General features: G+C 34.0%; 4 protein-coding genes across 6 annotated transcripts; 1 reads left to right on the plus strand and 3 right to left on the minus strand.

Annotated features, from left to right (window-relative positions):
* Positions 1-251: 251 nt before the first annotated feature.
* Positions 252-2,758, minus strand: LOC120267415 (dnaJ protein homolog). The gene is made up of 6 exons (XM_039275052.1): positions 2,519-2,758; positions 1,818-1,980; positions 1,573-1,714; positions 1,209-1,485; positions 924-1,122; positions 252-838 (listed from the first exon to the last, which is right to left on the minus strand). Exons 1-6 carry the CDS (start codon positions 2,666-2,668, stop codon positions 519-521), a joined length of 1,251 nt encoding a protein of 416 aa, XP_039130986.1. The 5' UTR covers positions 2,669-2,758; the 3' UTR covers positions 252-518.
* A 2,320-nt stretch (positions 2,759-5,078) lies between these two features.
* On the plus strand, positions 5,079-10,516 carry LOC120266322 (protein IQ-DOMAIN 1-like). Of its 3 annotated transcripts, XM_039273943.1 has the most exons (8): positions 5,079-5,195; positions 5,331-5,383; positions 5,749-5,865; positions 6,528-6,776; positions 7,186-7,413; positions 8,183-8,296; positions 9,001-9,484; positions 9,963-10,516. In XM_039273943.1, exons 3-8 carry the CDS (start codon positions 5,782-5,784, stop codon positions 10,031-10,033), a joined length of 1,230 nt encoding a protein of 409 aa, XP_039129877.1. In that variant the 5' UTR covers positions 5,079-5,195; positions 5,331-5,383; positions 5,749-5,781; the 3' UTR covers positions 10,034-10,516. The 3 variants fall into 3 exon arrangements, with proteins under 3 accessions (XP_039129877.1, XP_039129876.1, XP_039129875.1); XM_039273942.1 differs by lacking the exon at positions 5,331-5,383 and having other exon boundaries at positions 5,735-5,865; XM_039273941.1 differs by lacking the exon at positions 5,331-5,383 and having other exon boundaries at positions 9,963-10,515.
* Positions 10,517-13,839: 3,323 nt separating this feature from the next.
* LOC120267842 (glycosyltransferase BC10-like) lies at positions 13,840-16,072 on the minus strand. The gene is made up of 2 exons (XM_039275518.1): positions 14,816-16,072; positions 13,840-14,107 (listed from the first exon to the last, which is right to left on the minus strand). Exon 1 carries the CDS (start codon positions 15,959-15,961, stop codon positions 14,936-14,938), a length of 1,026 nt encoding a protein of 341 aa, XP_039131452.1. The 5' UTR covers positions 15,962-16,072; the 3' UTR covers positions 13,840-14,107; positions 14,816-14,935.
* A 1,615-nt stretch (positions 16,073-17,687) lies between these two features.
* LOC120267614 (probable sugar phosphate/phosphate translocator At1g48230) lies at positions 17,688-22,783 on the minus strand. The gene is given in 10 exon segments (XM_039275289.1): positions 17,688-18,321; positions 18,323-18,415; positions 18,607-18,704; positions 18,796-19,061; positions 19,537-19,798; positions 19,895-19,956; positions 20,306-20,356; positions 20,433-20,464; positions 20,944-21,051; positions 22,254-22,783. Coding segments are annotated over 10 exon segments (1,152 nt in total). The 5' UTR covers positions 22,341-22,783; the 3' UTR covers positions 17,688-18,228.
* Between the last annotated feature and the right edge of the window lie 823 nt (positions 22,784-23,606).

Raw genomic sequence — 23,606 nt, forward strand, 5'->3', positions numbered from 1 at the left:
TTTTTTTAAAATTTCAAATACTGACAAATACTAAACGATTAAAATAAAGTTCTTAATATCATACTTAAATAATTATCTCCTATAAATAAAAAATAAAAAAAAATACAGAAGAATCACCAACAAACATGCTAGTATGTTTTGGAGCACAAGCTTCATCACACTCACACTGCAACAAGATAATTGTCCAACAAAGTTAAGAAACACTCCGGTGAAACTTTAAGCACAAAGTTTCAAGTGGTCTCAAAACAAAATTCTCCAGGTTGGCAGTGAGCAATCCACAGAAATTCACAAGCAAAAAGGAAAAAACCATACAAGATTTACTAATGACATTCACCACTCAAACCAAGACAATAATGCACCAGAGATGCAAGTAATTCAGCTAAATATTTACCAACATGATATTACTAGTAACATATTAGAAGATCAATGTAAATGATTAGAAGTAGTGGGTGTCTGTCTCTCTGAAATTTTTAGTCTCTAAGCACACTTGATATGAATAAGGCCAAGACTTTTTGCCTCTACTGCTGAGCACATTGCACTCTCTGAGCACCTCCAGGCATGTCTTCATCTTCATCGTATGCTTCCTGGCCTTGGACTTGCTTCCTTCTCATCTCCTCCTCAATATTCACATCATGCAGTGTTGTTTCCTCACACTCATCCAGCTCCATGTCAGTCAGCTGCGATCCACCGCGTGGCGGCAGCACACCCTCAATAGCCTTGCACTGGTCTGGGGAGAGTGAATCTGGGAAGTCCACTGTGAAGTGAATGTAGAGTTTTCCCCTTATGAATGGCCTCTGATATACCGGCATGCCTTCATCATTTATTGCCTTGAATTGGTCTGCAACGCCAAAAGATTGTTAGTGATCACAATAACAATGCTGAACTTTTGCAATAATAATATGTGATTCAAGTAAAATGCATACCGGGCTTCACAACTTCACCAGGGTTTGATTTGATGAGCAGCTGTCTGTTATCCAGGTGAGTTAGCACAAATTGGAAGCCACAGAGAGCCTCAGTTAGAGACAATGTGTGTTCAACAAAGAGATCATCATCCTTTCTCTTGAACTTGGGATGATCCTTTTGTTGCAGGACAAACACAATGTCACCAGTAATGCAATCCGGCTGCAAGAAGAATGTTTGCAAAAGTGAGCTAAACAGTCTTTCTCCAATTTTTCACAAGGTAAAGAATAAGAGATAAGAATGCCCACCGCTTCGTCAGCCTCTCCCGGGAATGTTATCTTCTGGCCATTTCTCATTCCCTTCTCGACAATAACCTCGAGTACCTTCTTCTCTTGCACAACCTTCTCCCCCTTGCACTGTGGGCATCGGTCCTTATCATTGATGGTCTCGCCTGTCCCTTTACACTCATTGCAGGCATGCTGCATCTGTTGAATCATTGAAGGACCAAGCTGTCGGATGGACACTTTCATGCCAGAACCTTGGCATCCAGAGCATTTCATTGAAGCACCCGACTTCGAACCCTTGCTGCGAATGGCATCAATGTTACTAATTCATCACATGAACATCCAAGCAAAACAGATAGAAGTCGATAAAAAGACAAAACACCCTCACCCCTTGCACTTAGAGCAGATAATATTGCGAGAAAGTGAGAGCTTTTTAGAAGTCCCATTGTAGAGGTCCTCCAATGAAACCTTTAAGGGATGGATAACATCCTCTCCTCTCCTCTGCCGACGCCCTCGACTACTCCCACCACCTATTCATTTACAACCAAAAAGACAAAACTCTTCATTAGTTTCTTAACATACGTTTATACTCAAAATGAAACCTTTTTTGCTTGAATCTTGATGTTCACTCACCACCAAATGGGTTTCCACCAAAGAAGGATTGAAAGATGTCAAATGGATCATGGCCTCCACCACCACCCATTCCCTCCTTGAGGGCATCCTCACCATATTGATCATATATCTCACGCTTCTCAGGATCACTCAGAACCTCATAAGCCTGTGCTAATTCCTTGAACTGCAACACATACAAACCTCTATTTCACTTGCTATGCTAATCCTATGGCAAATTCTATTGAAAGAAAATCACAGCTCTATTCTCATACATCCGAGAGATCAGATCAAGCATAAAAGCAACACAATATCTCACCAAATTCATGAAATTTCTCCTCAAAAAATGACCTTGATAAGGTCATAATTCAGTGATTTGGGGAAAAGTTCAATACTTTTCAAGCCATAACCGCTTCTCGATGATTAAATTTAAGAAACATGATATTCTTGCAATGCCAAATGAGAATCATTACAAGAGATTTTCAAATCCCTAACTAAAGCTAGAAATTGAGGCTTGAAACAGCTTCGATGTGGACATAAACCACCACAAATTATCACAAACCAAAGTTTCCACAGCTATTGACACAAAATTACCGGCAAAAAAACGTTCAATCCCTTCAAAATCCCTAAATTCTCGAGCACAAAAGCAACATAACAACACCATCCGCAACAATCCACAAAATTCCAATCAAAATCCTCAAAAAACCAGAAAGATTAATCCATACCTTCTCAGGATCGCCACCCTTATCAGGATGATTCTTGATCGCTGCTTTCCGATAAGCCTTCTTGAGATCATCCTGCGAAGCGTTCGGCGAGACCCCAAGGATCTCATAGTACCTCGTGCTATCGCTCTTCTTCGGTGCCCTCCCAAACATCTTCTCCGACGATCACCGACGACAATCTCCGACGATGTTTTTTCTCAAAAGAGATCACGAACACCCACGATGGCATTATAGAGAAGAAGCGTAGATAAAAACAAGAGCAATGAACGGTTGAGACGAAGGCTCTAGAATCCTCATGAACATGGATCCTGACCGTTGGATTAATAATCCAACGGCCAATATTTGTTGTTCTAGATGCTTCGGAAATTGCTCATGACTTGCGTTGGGTCTTCGGAGCATACTTACTTACGAATCCGGGAAAAGTCTGGAAAGTCGGAGAAAGCTTAGTTTTGATTAATTAAATATTAAATAATGATTAATTACTCAATTTAATTTAAATTTTATTTATTTATAATAAATTCTTAAATTAACCTTTCTTTGTTTTTTTCTCTAGTATTTTTCTTTAATAATTTTATTTTATTTTTTTTGAGCGTGAAATGGCATTTCATCAAGCTGCTAAAATTTAATGGGGTTGGAATAAACCATTTGATTATTCGGGAATAATATAATATTCCATGAATATCTTTATAATTTAATTAATTACTTCAATAATAAATACGTACAAAAACACACTATAAATTAAATGAATAATTAATATCCGATTAAAACAGCATCAAGTTCGGTGGTAAAGGCCGGCCCAAAGAGGGGGAAGAAAAGCCACTTTTGTTTTTCATGTGTTCTCTCACAAAGAAACAAGACCAACCTAACACACGCTCAGTTATTGTTTTTAAATTTTCTTTAAACTATATTTTTTATACACTTTAAAAACTTTTATAATCATATGCGTTTTGTATAATATTCACTAAAAAAAACAACGATGATATAGTGACGCATTTACAACTATTAGATCAACATACAAATATTATTTTCATTTAACCTATTATGATGCAAGTACAATGGAATGGGGAATGTTAATTTCTATCTTTTTCTTTTTTTTGTTTATTTTTTAATTTTTAAGAATTTTTTACAAATATCCCCTGTTGATGTTTTGTAATATATATATATATACACGTTGTAATATTTATAATTGCATATGTATTATTGTGGCAGAGCAATAATTGAAGGACTAAGTAAATGATTGATATGATTGATTCTAACATCTAACTTTTATAATAATATCATGATTAGTAATAATCCCATTCCTAATCCACACATTGATTTTTATAATCCCTTGCAGAAATAATGATTACTATATATCTATCTAAATGCCAAAATAGACCGATTATCAAATATTTAAAAAGAAAGACATAAGTTACTTCTTATATATATACCAAACACTATATGTGGATGGTGAAAAGTAAAAAACAAAAAAGAAAAAAATTAATATAAACGATGTGGATATAATTTAGAAAGAAAGCGCATAATAGAGAAATGCAAACGTGAGGCAAGAGAAAAATGGGTTGTTAGATGATGTTCTATATGATTGTAAGAGGCATTCATAGATTTAAAACCTGAACTTTCAGATGACACGCTATATATATATATATATTCTCTTTTTAAAGTGAAGAAAGAAAAACTCAATCAATCATCGGATGATGCAGATGGTATGACATCAAAAGTGTAAGGGGATGTCGTGGGCTCAAATCTCCCCAACAGAGATTGTTCTCTGCATCTGCTTACATACATCGCTCACCCGAGATTCCTATATTATTCTCATACTATACATATATTGTATATCCGGATTCCAAAGATCATGTTTAAGATCTGCTTTCTATTCATAAAAAAAGTGACATTGTCGCTATTATTCAAAAAGAAAAAGAAAGGAAACTCAATTAAATATTTGAATTTTTCTTTAATTATTGGAATGAAAATGATGGAGAGCTAATTAATTATATGGTGGGCTCAACCCAATTTCAATTAGTGCCTTTTATTTTTATAATTATAGAGATTTAAAAGGACCATTTTGAGAATTTCTTCACAAAAAGTTCCATCTGAAAGCATATTATTTATTAAAAATGAAAATAATTTAAACATTTAAAAATAATGGTTGAACAAATACAAATGAATAAACATAGAAAATTGTGTGGAATATTTAAAAATATAAACAAAAAATAAAAAACAGGTTCACGGGTTCGCATTAGTTATGTTAAAATAAAGTTAAGGATTGTTTGATAAAAGACCAGCAAGCATTTAGAAGTCCAAGTATAATTATGACAAAGTGAAAGGACTAATTTTTGAAAAAAAAAATAGAGGGACTGTTTTGTGAAAATTAAGCAAATGTGCAAATGTTCAAAAAATTATGATAAAATAGGAGGACTACTTGTTAAACTGGAACTGAAAGTTTAAGGACTGATGAAGAATTATGATAAATTAAACGGACTGTTTTGTAAAAATCCTAAACGAATTCCCCGCCATCAGATAAAACACCGTCGTGCTGGCACGAATAGAAAACCTAATTCTCCTCTGAATTTTTCTAGGGAGAGAGAGAGAGAGAGAGAGAGAGAGAGAGAGAGATGTGCGAGCTTTCTCGCCGGAATTTCTACATCGCGATCGCGTAGGATTAGGAAGAGGAGAATCTTAGGTAATCTCTTCGCGCTGGGCGTCATTTTCATAATCTTTTTGCTGAAATTCGTTTCGTATTCTCTTAGATCACAGCATGTAGTCGTAGCTCCCATTTTTCCGGTTTTTATGGTTTTTTTTATCTCAAATTTTGAAGGAATTTGCGTCCGTGGATGCCGATGTTGGTGTTTTATTGAGGATTTTGTAGTGGTATGAGTTGATGATTTTGGTTGTTTTGGTAGAGAATTGTTTGCTAATTGGGTCTGAGTTGGTGTTGATCTCGTCCTGGGTAAGCAGGTTTTTGCATCAATGCGTCATCTTGTCTGTGCTCTAATCCATCAAACCTTTGGAGAACATTGATGTAGTTGTTAATAAGTTTGTTGTGATGATTTAAGCAACTGCTCTCTTTATGTGTAATATATATTTATGTTTTTGCAATTATATCTTTGATAAACAACAGGAGAGTTTCTATTTCATTCCCCTCTTAAGTCAAAGGTCAAGGGTTTGAATCCTTGGCTTTGTACACATTCCTTTAAGTAGCAATAATGGTGGTGGTGATAGCTGCGAATTTGCAGGTTATATCCATATGAAGCTAGAGTGACAGAACCATGGGCATTTCAGGCAAATGGCTGAAAACATTGGTCGGGCTAAGAAAATCGGAGAAGTCTCACGATTTGGCAAAGTATGAAAATGTGGGTAAATCTGCTTTTAACTTTTTCACCTTCAATTTGGTTTTTTCAGGCATGTTTGTAACTACCCTTGTTAGAAAATGCATGCATCATGATGTTATTTTAGTTGAAGTTTGCACTAAACAGAATTGTTCATGGGACATGTGAATGTTTGCATTATTAACACCAGAGATATAAAGATCTCAAAAAATGGTGGGAAATGAATTTGTTCCATTTCACAGTTCTTCAATAAGATGCCCCATGTTATGTGTTCAAATTAATGAAAGCAGGCTGTACTTCCCTAAATCATTATCTTACATGGAAGTACATGTCTTAGTCTTACTCTAATGGCATAGTCATTTATATTGGGAACCGAAGAAGTTTGGAAGAAGTCTCTCAAGTTACTGAGGCTAATGATAACCAAGCTTGCCTTTTCTATTCCCTTTTATTGGTAATGCCTTCTTTCTTGATTAAATTGATCCAATCCACAAACATTAGGTGAAAACTATGTGAAACTCAAACTAATGTAGAATTTTTGCGATACCAGAAGATATTGGAATGAAATGTGCAGGCTAGCGTTTCTGTCTTTAATGACTGGCTTCTCTCAAACATGGACATATTGTACATTGTCTTAGAATTATTTGTAATTTTTTTTCCTGTTCTAATGGGTCTTTTTATTTATACAGAAGAGGACCATTGCTAATAACTCTTGGAACCAGAGGAAAAATTCTATTGATCTCAATGGTGCTGTTATCCATGATGAGTACTCTGGAGAGAATGCTTCACAAATAAGAGATACTAATCATCAGTCAAATTCTAATTCTGTGGCTTTAGCTTCTACCTCTTTCAATGTTCAAGTTTCTTGTCAAACTGAGAAGATTAAGAAAGATGAATGGGCTGCCACAGTTATACAAAGTGCTTTTCGAGCTTTTCTGGTATTAAATCGTCTGTTTCGATGTGCACATATCTCACTGCCTACATATGTGTTTCTAACACTAACCAATTGAAGTATTTGCAAATATTTGTCCGCATTAGGTTTAATGTTTCTATTGTTGTTGTTACATGCCTCTATTGGGGTTATGGGCATAAAACTTGCAAAATATATTTGCAAGTAGAATAAAAAACAAAATGTCTTAACTTTGGTTTTATCTTCATTATAAAAGCAAAAATTGAGGTCTTAGAATATGAGAGGACTGTTTCCAATCAATTCTCTATTAAAGCAATGCTTTGCTAGGGTAGAAAATTATGGTGACTTCCTCTGGCAGAGTAATGCAGATTATTAATGAATGTAAAGCGATTGGTTTGTATGAGATTTGTGAATGATCAGTAATCATGTCTGTTCAGGCTAGGCGAGCATTACGAGCATTAAAAGGCTTAGTTCGGCTTCAAGCCCTTGTCAGAGGCCATGCTGTTAGAAAACAAGCTGCAATAACTCTTCGTTGTATGCAAGCATTAGTGAGAGTCCAGGCACGTGTCAGGGCAAGACGAGTTCGAATGGCTTTGGAAAGTCAATTGGGACAGCAGAAACATCAGCAGCAACTTGAACATGAGGCTCATGTTCGAGAAATAGAGGTAAGCTAATTGAGAATTTCTTTTGTGTGATAAAAGTTATGATCCATTTATGATTTGAATAAACTTGAGATAGTTTATTGATGTTGATGAGGAAGCTCTTTAGTTGTTCCAATAGATCTGATAACAAACTTATGTACTTTTAAAAATGTTAATCCCTTGGAGGCAAAACTCAACTCAGATGATTGGCTTTACTCCAAAAATGGAAGAGCACTGTTTTATTTGCCTGAACTATCTAATGTTTCTCTTTCTCATGGTTTTCTTGTGCTGATCATTTCTACTGATTCCCCTACCACTAAATGTGTTACTATTAATTGTAATATTTAACATTTTGCATTCTTTAGGGGAGGAAATTTGGCTGATCATTTCTCCATTCAGCATAGCATGACCATCTATCATTGCAAAGAGTTGGGACTTTCAACACTGTGTGAAACCAAGTTTGGAATGGATCTCTATTTCTGGACTACTCCTAGACAACTCTTGTTTTGCAAATACGGTTTCTCCATGAGATTATTAGGCTCATCTATGAGATCAAAACTGGATATGGTTTCTCTTTCCATTGTATGCCCACCAATTCTTTGAACAGCATATACATTTTTTCACCCAATAAAATGGCTAAAATACTACCTTCTTGTCTTTAATATCCTTCAGCATCGGTCAGCCAATAGTTGATGTAACCATGGTCCATAAGCAAATTCCATTCACCTCTGTTTTGGTAATCCTATATTCATTTGTTTATTATGTCAATGGGCCTTAATGTCTTTTTTTTCAGGAGGGATGGTGTGATAGCGTTGGATCTGTGGAACACATTCAAGCAAAGCTTTTAAAGAGGCAAGCAGCTGCTGCCAAGCGGGAGAGAGCCATGGCATATGCCCTCTCTCATCAGGTATGCAAACCTCTTCAGTGCTGATCTCATTCCAGATGTCTCAGAACACAAAGGCGCCCATGTTGTACACCACAATAGATGAAATTTAAACAAAATAACAAAATAATAAAATAATGAAAAAAGAACTTGGATAAGATAATGTATCCCAACTTCAAATAATACCTAAACTCGAAACATGGGATAATTTCAAATCTAATATAAAGATAATATTCTAATAATCATTTCTAAATATTGGACTTTATAGATAAGTGACAAGGTGGATAAAAGGGTGTGGCGCATGCTAATGAGAGAATACTTGAGATATTCTTACGGTCATAAGAGGGCTGCTACAAATAACCTGACCACATTATAGTGTTTCAAAGTCTTAGCATGTGCATAAAATGTCACTTGGAGCTTGAAAAGGAGTAAGAAGTAGCTTTTTTAAATAATAATAACAATAATAACAATCACATTGATTCCTGCTTGTTGAGCCACATATCAACGAACATTCTGAGATGAAACCGTAGATTGTGTCTTTGTAACCAGCAAATCCTGTTATTTGAAGTTACTAATTGTTTGCTTGCTTTTTTTGAATAAGGTGGTTATTTCCCATGTACTTGAATTTATTGGTTCCATTCATCAAGATATAGCTGGATACATAATTTATATTGTCATTTATATTCAAGGCTATGGATCTGTCTTGTTAACTTTACTTTCCTTGGCAGTGGCAAGCAGGTTCTCAGCGGCAGCCTGTCCCTCCAGGGTTTGAACCAGATAAAAGCAGTTGGGGGTGGAACTGGTTAGAGAGATGGATGGCTGTTCGTGCTTGGGAAAATCGGTTTCTTGACATAAATCTGAAAGATGGGGTGACAGTCCATGCCACCGAAACATCAGAGGGAAATAATGATACAAAGACTGGGTTAAAGCATTCTCTTAAGAAACCTGTTTCTAAACTTAATTCTAATTCTCCAAATCAGAAAACTGGTCAATCTAATTCTGAGGGCAGTGGATCTTCTGGCAAGTCTCTGAGCTTAAAGAAACCATCAGCTTTGCCATCAGGCAAGGCAAAACCTAAATCATCATCAGAGAGAGATGGGGAAGCCATCACCAGATCATCTGGAATGGGTCCTCAGTCTCACAGCAACCCAAGGGAGAGATCTACACCATCAAATTCTCAGGCTAAGAAGCGATTGTCGCTTCCAGTCAGTGGTAAGCCCAATGTATTACTATGTGGTTGATTCTTACTCCTTTCTCTTTGGATTAAATTTGTCTTATCATTCTTCCTCTAAATTCACTATTCATCCTTTTGGTGCTTATGATTAATGCATGATTTAGTTCTTTACATAAATTAAATTATTTATAACTTGTCTTATGTATCAAAATACATATACAACACTGTGTAGGTAACCATGCATCTCATTATTAAATCTTTCTTGTAATCATTTATCTTACATACAGCCTGATAGGACAAGAGGCTCATGCATAGAAATTCATATCCATGTTTACTAACTCACTTGGATACATACCAATTAACCAAACTCTAATATCGAGTCGAACTTATTATGTAGTCCTCATATAATCCAATAACTTAAACTCATTGGATGAGAACTATAACCTTACATATTCCTATCCATATTTGCTAGGGACTGTTAGTTACTCTTACGAGTTCCACAAATGAAAATCACAGGTGTCGGAGCTGGAAATCGCCCTGCCAACAGAATGTCAACCAATGTTAAGAAACCCATCAAAGACACCTAGCAAAGTAGCAAACCGTACTTCAAACCCTCTTGCGACATGATAACGTATCTTGTGGACTTCATGCTGATGGTCTGTATATAAAGATGGCTGTTGCATGACTGGGTTTCCATTCTTATGATTTAACCGAAGAAATCAGGGCAGGTTACTTTGTTCAATAACATGGTGAGAGCTCATTCCACTGCTATAATATGATCACTATTATCATCATCATCATCATCATCATCTGATATTTATTGCTCTTTGGTTTTCAATTGTTTCTACGCTCATTGTTTGAGTGAAATACTAAAAATGATAATGACATTTGCGTTACGGAATGGTTAAGGCTACACTTAAATTTGGTTACAGTAATAACTAGTACATCAGCCAATTTATTAAGGAAACTACAAAATTGCTGAGTTTTGATCATTGTTCATAATAATTGAGTGTATTTTAGTGTTTTTTTTTTCCCTGAAGTTAAGCCATTTTAGCCGTGAAAATAACTATTTGTTCCTACTTTATTTTGAATCTTTAGGTCTTTAAATTATTAATAATAAGTTGGCTGCTTTACTGAATTTCAGATTAGAATGTTCTTGTCATCCCGCAATTTGCCATTCTATATTATGAAGATCTTCATCACTTGATTACAATCTATATTATATTGAAAAAGATCATAAACTTTGATCACTTTGAATGGCAAAACCATAAAAATATATAAAGCACGGATTCTGTTAATTGATCATGAAGATTTGTACCAGCAAATTTTCTATTAAATCATTGTTTAGTGTTATCTTATCTCTCTCTCTATTATCTATGTTTGATTATCTCTTACTATTTAATGTGATAATTATTAGTCAAAGAGTTGCATTCATTATGGTCAATAGTTAATGCTTATCTTCATTTTTGTTGAGGAAGATAAGACACCTATACTTGAAGATATTCATGTTTAAGACACTCTTTGAATGTTTCTTTTTTTTAATTTAACAAAAAAAAGTTTAATATGAAGGCATCTTTGATTCCTCTTAAGATGAGTATATTCCTATAATTGTTTTTTTAATTATTTGAGGACAATTAAGTTGTTTGTGATATTTGAGTTAATATTTTAATATGGAGAAATGTTAGCATGGCCTTGTCCTGTCGGTTCTTCCAACATAAGGTTGGAATTCATGGCTATCTTTCTGTTCCTTGTTCTATCATTGATTTTTTTTTTATTGAATAAATTATGTTTACTAAAATAAATTTATAAATATAAAGGATTAAAAGTTGTTCTGTTTCTAATAATAGCTTTTATCAGAGAATAAGAATTGAATATGGAAAAAAGATTAGCCTAACATAAGGTCTGTGTTTTAAATCTTGAGATGTATAATTAGGAATTATGTTGGTTTATTTTGGATTGCCGATTGAATTGCTAATGTAGTTTTTGTTAAATACGCTTTATATCACTATTTTTTAAATCAAAATCTGAACCTTTTTATTATGATATTAGTGTTTATATCTTGAGAGAGAAATGTAGATTTTTAAAAATTAAGGGAAAAAATTAAAAAGTGAATACTAGAAAGTGGGAGCTTGCATGTTTGTAAAATTAAGACTCCGGGTTTTTTTACTTGCTCCATTTTAGAGGTTTTTTTATTTATATATTTAAAAATTAAATATTATTTTTTCAAATTTGCTCATGTATATTTAATAAACTTACATATTTTTTAAAGTATATTTTAAATAAGAATAATTTTAAAAAGTCAATATAATTTTTATAAATTTTAGATTACTAATTAATTTTAACTATTTTTTTAATATATGTAATGTAGTTAAATTGGACAAATAAAAAGGACTAGAAGGAGTAGTATGTTAAAAATTATAAAAATAAGGTCTAAAAATCATTAGTTTTTCATCTGGTATTGTGTTTTTGAAGTGAAGAAAAAAATAATAATAAGGTTGCACTTTATATTTTATAATAAATAAAAAAAGCACCAAAATGATTGGGAGTTTAATGATTTTATGAGGCTTTAAGTGGGATTAGGATGGTTGGGAAAAATAAATAGTGGTATTGTAACTTGAGTTCTTGAAAATTTTAAAATTTTGTAGACAGATTTTTTGACATTTGAACTTCTCAGATTTTTTTTTTTATATATAGTTTATTTTTCAATATGTAGTTCACTACGTCAGTTTTTTCTATTTTACAACATGTGCTTGTTAAAAATGTAAATTTTTCATTTTACATTGCATATTTACGTGTAATCACATAAATTTTTACTTAATATATTACATTTTCATTTCAAGAGGTATTTCCAAAAGATTGAAAGTAAGCTGTCAGAAAAAAAAAATTATATCTAAATTTAGCTGAATGATATATTAATAAGTGAAATTTGGAGAGATTTCTAAGATATTTCGAGTTATAAAAAAGAATAACAATCAATTTTAATTTTAATGAAGTAAGGGAGAACTGAGAAAATGTCAATTGTATGATTATATTCATGGTGAAATTAACAACCAAATTGTTGAGTTGTTAGCATTTCAACAACTTTTCCTTTGCTTATGGTTAAAAATAAATAAATTTATTTTTCATTTGATATATTAAAATAAACAATGATGTATTTTGGGATTAAAATTAAAAAGAAAAATTGTATCTACTTAAAGTATTAAAATATCCTACACCATCAAAATACATACACATACACATTAAAAAAAAAAATTGTGGTTTTACATTACTTTTCAAAAAGAAGAACAAAGTTCAAACTTATGATCACACTATGCATTAAAAAAAAGTTGGTGGCCAAACTCCACCAAATAGAGTACATTGCAATTAATATAATTATCAGGTTGTTGCTTTTGTAGATTGGTGAACAATTTATTTGTCTTCAAGACGCAAAGATTTCCATCGTTTTTTTCACTTTGACTTTTACTTTTATTTTAAAGATTCAAACTAATCATTAAATTTTCATTAAGAAAAAAAAAACCTTGAAATTCCTGGGTTGTTGTAAAGATTTATCTTTTTAACCAACTTGATTTTTTTTTTAAAGAAAAAAAGGAAAAAAGAAAAAAGGATACAAATATTAGCTTATATATATGTATATATATATTCCCTATTTGATGATATTTTTGTTACTCTTTAATATTTTTCAGTCACTGGAATAAGAACTTATTGATAAATATGGACCATATATCATAAGTTCTAAAAACATAAACACATACAAAAGTTAAGTGTTTGGATGTAAGATAACTAAAGTTGATTTAATTAAATCCATTAATTAAAGTGGGAGCATTCGCTCATCAAATTCATGATGGAGTGTTTGAATAACATGAATTAAATCAGTACTTTTGAGTTCGTTCATACCATGCTGTGAATAACAGAAACGCAAGAGGGCAAAATAGTCATTTAATCTATTGCCTTTAGAATATATAATCACTTCACTCTAATAAAGAATCAAGCAAGAATTACACACAAATCATGATCAAACATTACTTAAAAAAAATGATGATTAATAATAAAAAGCACCAAAATGTTACATTAAAGAAAGAAGCCTTAAAGCCCCACACAAGAAGACCCAGAAAGGAACCATCCATCTATCCATCATCTTCAATTCTTTGATACTAAGCCAAAAAGCCAGAGCAAAAGCAAGCAAAAGAGAGCACATGAAAGGCAGTCTTGCACTTTGCTTTCTCTAAAGATAAACATCAATAGATATTTTTAATTTTTTTCTTCTCTCCAAGATAAAGAGAATATTTAAGATGATACAAACAAAACATCCATAAGATCATTCCAAGTAGTAGTGTAGATCATTGGCATTTACCAAAAAGAAAAAGGTTGGTATCCGCTTTCACACACTTGGAAGGAAAGGAAAGCATCAACCTTGACTCTTATGTCAAAGTAATTAAAGTAATAAATATCTATTCATGAAGATAACAATGTTGTTGTTCATAACAAGATATTATAGATATACATTTACATGCATACAAGTGTTTTATATATATATATATATATTTATTTTTTTCATGTGTGACATATAAGAAAGAGTAGTAAGGGAACCCACTTGATTTGAGAAGAAGAGATGGTGTTACAGATGTGCATTTGTTCAGTCTTACAAGCTCCTCTGATCACCCCTGCAAAGATATTGTCCAAAAATAAATGGTCATTGGTTGATCAATTTTGTGGGAAAATAACATATACAACAAAGTTTTCGCTAAGTTAATGACTGATGAAGTTCAGAAGAAGAAAAGAATGAATGGATATTCATATTCCACACAAGAACATGGACTCTGATATGCCAAACAGGATTGAAAAAGAAGCAACTTCCTTTTTTGCAGCAAAATCTAGAACTGAATTAAGGGATAGTGAGAACCTTAGCTCCCTCACAAGCAAAGAAGGCAAAAACAATGACTTTCTAAATCAAAAAAGGTTGTGAGTTTTGAGCATGACAAATCTCAATGTTTGTTCCAATCAATAGAAACAATTGCTCATCTTGGTTTTTTTTTCTGAATTCCTGCTCATCAATCCTTCCATGAAAGCATATCTAATCAGAAAGTTCAACATCTTTGAGCAAGAAAAATCTCAATCTTTTGTTCACACTACACAAGCAGTGCTCATATTGGCTAATGGAAATCCTGAGTATCAATAATTCACTCTATCAATGAACTCCCAAATCAAAAAGTTCTGAACTTTGAGCAAGGAAAATCTCAATCTTTCTTTCAATCTATAGAAACAATGCTCCTCTTGAGAAATCCAAGCAATACAGAGAAGCCGCCTTTAGAAAAAAAATCAAAAAATAAAAAATAAAAATGAACAAAAATCCAAGAAGAGTAGAAGCATACCTCAGTAGTCTTCAGCACAGACACCAGACCACCCACTAAAACTCGCAAAGATTCACTCTTTTTGTTCTCAAAGAGAAGAAACAGAGAAAAAGAAAAAAAGAGAAAGAGAAAGAGAGAGCCCTAATCCTTGAGAATCACAGTGTTCGCAAGCTCCATCAATGGCTCCAAGCACGAGGGCGAGAATTTCCTGGCAAACATATACTCATAAGAAGAATTGGACTTCCTGAGCGTCCTGATGAGGTCGGCGGAGACCTCGCCGGGGCCATACAAATGCGGGTGGCCGTCGACACTTTCCGTCCAATTGACTCTGGTGAGGGTGTAGCCAGAGCAACCGGCGGGGTCGCGCATGGAAAGGAGGGTGGGGAAGTAGTGTTCTTCGGGGTAGCAGGAGGATTCCCGGGATTTCAAGCAGGGCAAGCGGAATTTTTTCCATAACCGACGGTCACGAACAACGAGGAGAGCGTGGCGGCGAGTGAGGACAAAGAACTGGGATCCGACGCGGAATTGAGGGAAGGGCACCTCGGGAAGCATGGTAAGGTCGCCTCGGGCGACGTAGCGGGCGTGGAGACTGGGTTCATCGGCGAGGATCTCGATGAAGCTCTTGAGGGGGCGTTGGGAAAGGAGGGAGTGGTACAGAGAGGGGAAAGGGTTGAGAGGGATGCAGTGCTGGGAGAGAAGGGCAAAGAAGGAGTTAAGAGGGTCGTCGAGGAGAGCGGCAGCGAGGAGGCGGCGAGCGGCGGAGATCAGAGTAGGGGATGAGCGAGAAGTAGGTTGAGAAGGGATGAAACGATGTCGGAATGAGGGGGTTTGAGGGAGGAGAAGGTGGGTAGAAGGGTCAGCATGGACGTAGACGTTGAAGAGGGAGGAGTGGGATGAGAAGAAGAGTTCCCAAAGAGGGGAGAAGGAGAGGTCGGAATTGGTGAGGAAGAGAAAGGCGATCTTGGGACGAGTTGAATGGAGATCGGAGGAGGAGAGGTTGGAAGAGGAGAGGGTGGCGCGACGGAAGAGAGCCAGGTCTTGGAGCTCGTTGGCGGCAGGAATGGGAGGAAGGGTTTTGGGGGAAAGGAGACGAGGGGCGAGGAGAAGGACGAGAGGGAGGGAGAGAAGGAGGGAGAATGAGAAGAATAAGGGGGAAGACGTCGCCATTGTTGCCCTCCTTCGAGCTTCACTCTCTCTCTCTCTCTCTTGGTCTTTCTTTCTTCTTCCTTTCTTTGTGTCTATCTCCTCTAAGATTATGGAAGAGAGAGAGAGAGAGAGAGTGTGTGTGTGTGTTTGTGTTTCTCTCTCTAAGATTATCAGTTTCTCTCTCTCTCTCTAGGTAATGGTTTCTCTCTCTAGATATATTGTGAGTGTGTGTCAATGTATATATATATATAAGAAATTTTTTTGGTAGATTGTAGAAATGTGAATGGAGTTGGAGAGTTGTTGTTTTATTATAAGTATTACTAACTTCATCATGGTTAGAAATAAAATAATAATTATTAGATGAGTAATCTAACGACTGAGAAAAATCACTAGTTTCGTTTTTTTAAAGAGTTTTTAGAGTCTAATATATATATATAGTATGTATAATTTAGTGTAATGAAGTTGTTTAGGAAGTGAAAAGTGAACTGGTTGGGATATGAATTGATTGGTGTTTCTGAGTTTTCTTGTGTTTTCTTAGCAATTAATTTTAAGTTATATATGCATCACAATTAGTAAGTAACTTGTTTCATTTGTCAGAGGTTAGAAATTCAAAGTCAAGTTAACAATGATGGAGGATTATTACTCGTACATATTTATTAAAATAATAATTATTATTATTATTAGAGATTTTTAATTGAGAGATTAAAAGGTATATGAAGGATTTGGGTTGATTTAGTAATCTAATTTAAGAAAACTTTAATTTGTAATGGAGTGAGATAGTTGAGGAAATGGTTTGTTGAGGAATTATTTAAAGGAAGATGGAGATCTGTAACAAAAATAGAGAGTGTGATTTGTGAGTGAGAGAAAAGAGGAAAGAAAATTGAGTGAGATTTTTTTGGTCGCTGGTTTGTTGACTTGTTGGTGTTGATGATGAAAATGAGAGCCAGATGGAGATTGGGTTTGAGTCATACACAGAGAGAGAGAGAGAGAGAGAGAGAGATGTAGTTGGGACACCACACCACTTGTGTTCGTTATCTCATTTTATTTTATTTATTTATTTATTTATTTATTTATTTATTGAATTCATCAAAACATGATTCTTATACTATTTTTATGCTGTACATACATCCGGCTCCAATCTGCTTTAATATTGCTTTATATTCATATAAAAAAAGGCATGACGTCTATTATTCAAAATTAGTCAAAACATGATACTAAAAATATAAACATCTCTAAATCAATATTTTTATTTACATAAAATTTTAAACTCAATATTATTTATTTGGTATAATTTTCTGAATTACTCCAAATTATAATTTTTTAATCTCTTTACTATTTTTAAATAACACATGTCAGTTCTCATGAACTCTAAACCTTAACTTTAAAAAAAAAACTGATATTACTCTCTCAAAAGTAACAAAAAGATTAAAAAATCATAATTTAAAATTAAAAAAAACTAAAAAAATAAATTTAAAAAAAATAAAGAGATAATTTAGAGAATTATACCTATTTATTTAAATATAACTTGGAACTTTTTTGATATTTTTAATATGTTGCTGATTTAGAAGAAGTTTTTTTCAAACTACGAATTTAAAAAAAAAAAGTAGTAAAGCGACGGTGCAAGAGGAAATGACAAGATTTTTCTCCAACTGGTGGAACACATCTTTAAATCAAATTCTTCAGCCATTGACTCATTATTTCCAACAATATCACATAAATTGCGTAAATAAATAATAAATAAATAGAATTTAATCCAACAAAATCCACGTCAGCCTCAACCCCAATCTATAATTCAAGGTTCACCAAAACTTTGTCCTTGACCATGTCCTTCTAACTTGCTTATTAATTTCCTAGATCCACCGACTAAATTTCAGAGGCTTACAACAATCGTGACATATAAAAATGTGATTAAGATTGTGTCGGTGGTCATCCCTTTGACTTTGCGTTGACCTCAGCAAATAGTCAAAATAATAATAATAATAATAATAATCCAAATCCATAATTGTTTGGCTAAGTAATTGGCCTATGCAAACAAAAAAAATGCTATATGAAAATTTCATGAAAGGAAAGAAGAGAAATTATAGAATCTAAACTTCTACAATGAATCATTATGTATAGTATATCAAGAGTTTCAGTGTTGGAAATGGATGAACCTGGAGGAGCAAGACAAAGGCATTGAATTTTTTCTCTGCCAAAAATGGGATCTCTTGTAGAACCAGGCTTGAAATCCAGTGAGCTCTGAAAACTACTTGGGAGAACATAGGAACGAAAAGAATCTTCATTCATGGTTACGCGTTGTGGCTGCTGAGTTGAGTCCGGCCGATGTATGAAAGCTTTGAAGATGGAAGCAGAGGTGCTTCTTCATCTGTGATTACTTCTGATATGAGCGCTTCCACTGATATTTCCAGTGTTGTTACCGACTTTATTGTCATCGTCGTTGTATATGTCAGATGATTTCTTATCTAGTTTCCAATCCTGCACAAGTTTTCAAAGAGTTATCAGGAAAGAATGAAGCAATTTTGACAAGAGTGTCCATCCATATAAGTAATTGCAATTGCAAATAAAAACTGCATTTAGATTTCCTTTCCCATCAATAGGAGGACCGCGAGAGAGCTTCAGCATATAAATGAGGAACTTGTTCTATGATGGGTAGAAAGAAACATAACCTTTACTGCTCTTTCGGGAATATTTTCCACTGGAAGTTGATCTGACGCACGGACATCCTTGACCTTCAAATAGTTGTACATCACAACTCCACAAAGAGCTGCAGAAGAATATTTCCAGGCATTTAAAATGGAAGGAGCAGAAAGTTGTTAACAGTGTTAATTGTAATAAGACAGCAACAAGTAGAATACCAATGGCATAGCCGATGATATTAAGACCAGTGATAGCTGATTCAGGAAATATAACTGTTGAAAGAGCAATCAGTATCCAATCCTTCAAAACTCCGGCAACACGTATGGTGACTGCACCAGTTCTTCCAATGACTAGGAAAATAGAAAAGTTCAAGGCTAATGCACAAACGGCATTAGAGAAAAATATCCAAAAATTGAATGTTATCTGTGAGGGATCCATCCCCGGCTTCTCCAGCAAATACCAGGGTACAAATAGAAAGAAGCAACTGCATGGGAGAAATAAAATGTTTACAAGGAATGCCTTAATGAGCTGATAGAGAAGGAAATAAAGTTTTTATTAGTGAGATAAAGGAAACAGGCAGAAAGCAAAATTAGAAAAGGAAATTACTAGTTAGAACTTAAGTGTGTGAATATTTTATATACCAACAAATTAGAGACACAAAGATGTGGAATCCTAAAAGCCAGCAAAAAAGGCATGGAAATTACAAATTAATGTCTACTGCAAGGAAGGAATATTAATATTCAAGCAGCTAAGGTTGCAACCAAAGTTGTACTTCAAAAAAAAGTACTACCAAGTTCTTTCTCTAGTCAAATGAAGCTGTATTTCTGAAAGCTGAACAGAAAGAAGATGAATCTAAAGCGGTTGCATCATCAGATTTTCTGCAAACGAATTATCTTGTGCACCATAAAATAACAGAAACTTATGAAAACATATTCAGATTATTTTGAGGTATATTTTACCTGCAGGGGGCAATGTAATATAGACTAGTGATGGGATTTAAAGCTAATCCCTTTTTCTGAAGGAGAACTTGAGTTAAGACAAGCCTAAGAGCTTCAGCCAATATTCCCGTCACCTGGTAAAGTGTTCCAATAATGTTGAAATGAATTTCTCCATACGAAGAAATTACAACACCAACACTGACAAGCAGCATGTTCATGAACACAGCCCAACTAAGTTTGTCAGTACCACATATAACAGCCATGAGGAATGTTGCCACAGGCACTGAAAAATTTGTGGTCAAGAATAACAAGTAAATCGATAGATCTAAGATGGGATACTCCAGAGTAAAAAAGCAAGTCATTCAAAGCCAAAACTTACTCAGGGCCTTAAGCATCTGTATAAAAGCAACAGAAATATACAAGTAAGCGGTGTTACCAAACCTGAAATGCACAGAAAATACCAAGTCAAAACAAATCTAAGAATGCTCTTTGACAAATCCATGTTGACTTGCTAACACTCAAAGGACAAATGACATACTTGTAACATAACAATCAAAGTAACTGAGGCATCAATTAAGAAACATAAAACACATTGCTGATCAACTACTGCATTAGGTTGAAGTTCTAGAGGGTTAGAGGATTTCATGCAAGATTCATTTAACTGCCTTCCAAGGATTAACAGAATATAATGTACACGCATTGGACTTTTTTGGATTGAAACAGCATACTCCCGGAGTTTATAGTCAAACATAACCAGCATATTCCTTCTCCAAGCCATTAGAATGCTTACCAAAGGCTTGATGCAAAGAAGGCACTAATTGGAACCACACATGTCATATATCTGCACAAATCAAAAGATGCAGTGAGCATGGGATAGCCAACCACATATTAAAAGGTACCAGACCAGGGTACCTTACATTTGAAAAGTCATCTTCACAGGGGCTACAACCTGCATAGTTATAGAGTGGAAGAAAATCAAAATCAACAACAGTTTATAAAAAATGGAAATCCACTGCTATTTTTTTAACAGAAAGAACTGAGACAATTCAAAGAAAGAATGCCATTGCATCTTCAAGACTGTAAGGAAAGCATTTTGCTAAGAAATCTATTAGGCTCTACTTAAAAAAAGGATAATTTTTTGCCAAAATATCCAGTCATAAAGACTCCATATATAACCTAAAAGAGCTGAAATGTCGGATAAATCCATCCTAAAAGCAATACCTTGTCACATTTGAAACTGCACTGTGGAAATGAAAGTAAGAATGAGATTCCATTTATTTGATATGGGTTGAGTGAAAAGAAACATCACAAGCTACGTGTGTTATGGGAAGTTCAAGTAATTGGTGACTCGTGGTTAATTGAACAGTAATTAGTGTTTATATATATACATATATGCACTATGAAGAACCTGTAAAAGAACAAGCATACCTTTAAAACACGAACCAAAATTACCGCTACTGCAGCAGAAAATCCCATGTGAATCATGGTCAGTGTAATAGGATAGGGAAATTTAAAATATTTTGGTGAGAGGACCCACTGCAAATTAAAAAGAGATAATGTTGGTCAAATAGTTACTCTGCAACTAAAACAAGCAACTTCTGTAGACATAATTTAGTAGATGATGGAGGTGCAATGAGCAAACATTCACTTAAAACAGATTATCTGGAAAATGTTTTTGAAATCAGTGGATGTTCGTCTTACTTAGCAAGAACTTATCATGGTCAAAGCTTTAAACTGAAACAAGTTTAACAACAAAGTAAAAAGAAAAAGATGGTAGAGCTGTGTTCTATTAAAAATACACAATAATATGTACAAGGTTGAACTTTCATTCAGCCAACCTTGTTTGGTTTTGCCTGGAATAATAAACATTGATCTCTTCTTGGGTTTCATATCCCAGTCCAAGTTTCAGTAAATCTAGTGCAAACTTCCATAATTTCAACTAGTGTCTAAAATTGATGGCTTCAAACAACTATCAAAAATATCCAAGAGATATAATGCAGAAATCAGTGTTGATCTAACATCATGTCATTTTTGCAGGTCATCTATTGTGCTTAAAACAGATTTTAGTTCTTAAATATCTGTTCACATTCAACTTAAACATCTGAGGGTTATTGAAATATTAGCATTTAACATAGTAATATTATAATTTGGTTTCATTGTAGAGTGTAGACAACAATTACTCTCATGCATACATTGAATCATACAAGACAATGCCAAGAAAACAAGAAAATCCAAGCATTTCAAGTCCAAGCTCGCTTCTACGTCAAATTATTACTGCTTTTGAAGTTTTGCCAATTATAACTGATGTCATTTCATATCATAATATTAGTGCATATGAATGCAAGGTACCACTTCCATCATGTAGATCAATCTATTTATCCAAATTTGCATTTTTTTTTCTACAGAAAAGAAATTTTCCGCCAACTAATTTTAATTATGAATGGAATAAAATCCTTTCTAATCTTCCCCTTTCAATATACTACTTAATTAATTTAAATATGTCGAAATCAATTAAGACCCTGATCACTTGACATACAAATTTTGAAACCAAGAGGTTGCCATTCCCAAAAAGTTGTGTTCCTGGTGGACAGTCAATTCCAAAACCGCGCTGAAGGTTAACAGTCCATTCTAAGTACACTTGCAACACAAGCATACAAGAAACAGTAAACAGATCCAAAATCAAAGCTTGTTCTTTCCTCAAAACGAAACAAAAGTACCGATTGGTTGAAAGGGCTTACCTTGTTGTACAAAATGACACCAGAGGACAGACATATGTAAATGAGCAGATAGAGATAAGTCAACAGAAGCTGTTTGTTGATGATCATCTCGCCAGCTCCTCCTTCTCGACAAGCCTTGGATCTCAAGCCTCAGATCCCAACTCTCCAACAACTACAAAGACGAAGATTTCGCATTCCGCGAGGGATCCACAACCATCTCTTCACAAACAACCCGCAGCATCATCCACAATGCGCAAAACTCATGATCAAGCAGTATCCAAACCACGAAAACAAGCGAATCAGGCTTCGTGACGAGAAATCAAACAGCCGCCGCCAGACGATGAGATCCGGGGACGGATCTAGGCTTTGCGAGAGGCAATGAAACGGAGGAGATCTTGGAATCGGTGAGGAATTAGGGTTCCAATTGGTTGCCGGCGAGGATCATTCAGGCGAGCTCGAGAGAGAGAGAAAGAGAAAACGAATAAGAGTTCGCGAAGTCGGTGAAGAAACGAGATCCACAGTGAAACTAGTTCATCCCCAGCTTTGTAGGAGTTATTGGTTCTATTTTTTTTTATTTAAAAATAAAAGTAATAATAATTTTATTGGAAAAAATAGATATTTTTTATTTTATATAATTCCATGCAACAAATTTTGCTATTAATTAATTAATTAATTAACATGATTTTTTATATTTTTATTGAAAATTTTAAGTTTTGTTTTTATTATACCTTACCTCTTCTCTTTCTTTATTTATTTTTTTTGGAATTGTTTCAGATTAATAAAAACATATTTAAATATTTTTTTAATTAAGTTTTTTACTGACAATTATCTTTATTATTATTATTATTATTTATTTAATTTAGTGGATTTTAATAAAGAGACGAAGCTTGAATTTTCTCAATTTTTTAAATTTCAAATATAGATATATTGATCATATATTTTTGTGGGAATATATTTTTTTTTTAATTGAAAAGACTATTTTACATTGTAATTTAAAAAATAGAAATAAAAAAAGTAGCCACATGACATGTTTTAAGTTACACTAGTCTGACAAGAAAAATTTAGAAGATGATGTTATTAAATGTGTCTGAGAAGGACACTGCAAGTTTCATGTTCTGGTGGTTTAGAGATCCCCAAACATCAATGTCTCATCTTAATTGCATTTAAATGAAGGAAAAAAGGTCCAAAACAAAAATATTTTAGTTTTGGCATTTTATTTGATTTTATCAAATGAACATAATTTTAAGCTCTTGAACATTATCACCACAATTAAATGAATTTTAAATTTATATAAATTGTCTTTTTGTTTTTTTAGAACAAATTTTAAAAAAAACCACACAAGTGGATGAGTTCCGATTTCATGCAATCCTAACA

This window comes from Dioscorea cayenensis, chromosome 8, assembly GCF_009730915.1.
Source record: "Dioscorea cayenensis subsp. rotundata cultivar TDr96_F1 chromosome 8, TDr96_F1_v2_PseudoChromosome.rev07_lg8_w22 25.fasta, whole genome shotgun sequence".
Classification (NCBI taxonomy): Eukaryota; Viridiplantae; Streptophyta; class Magnoliopsida; order Dioscoreales; family Dioscoreaceae; genus Dioscorea; species Dioscorea cayenensis.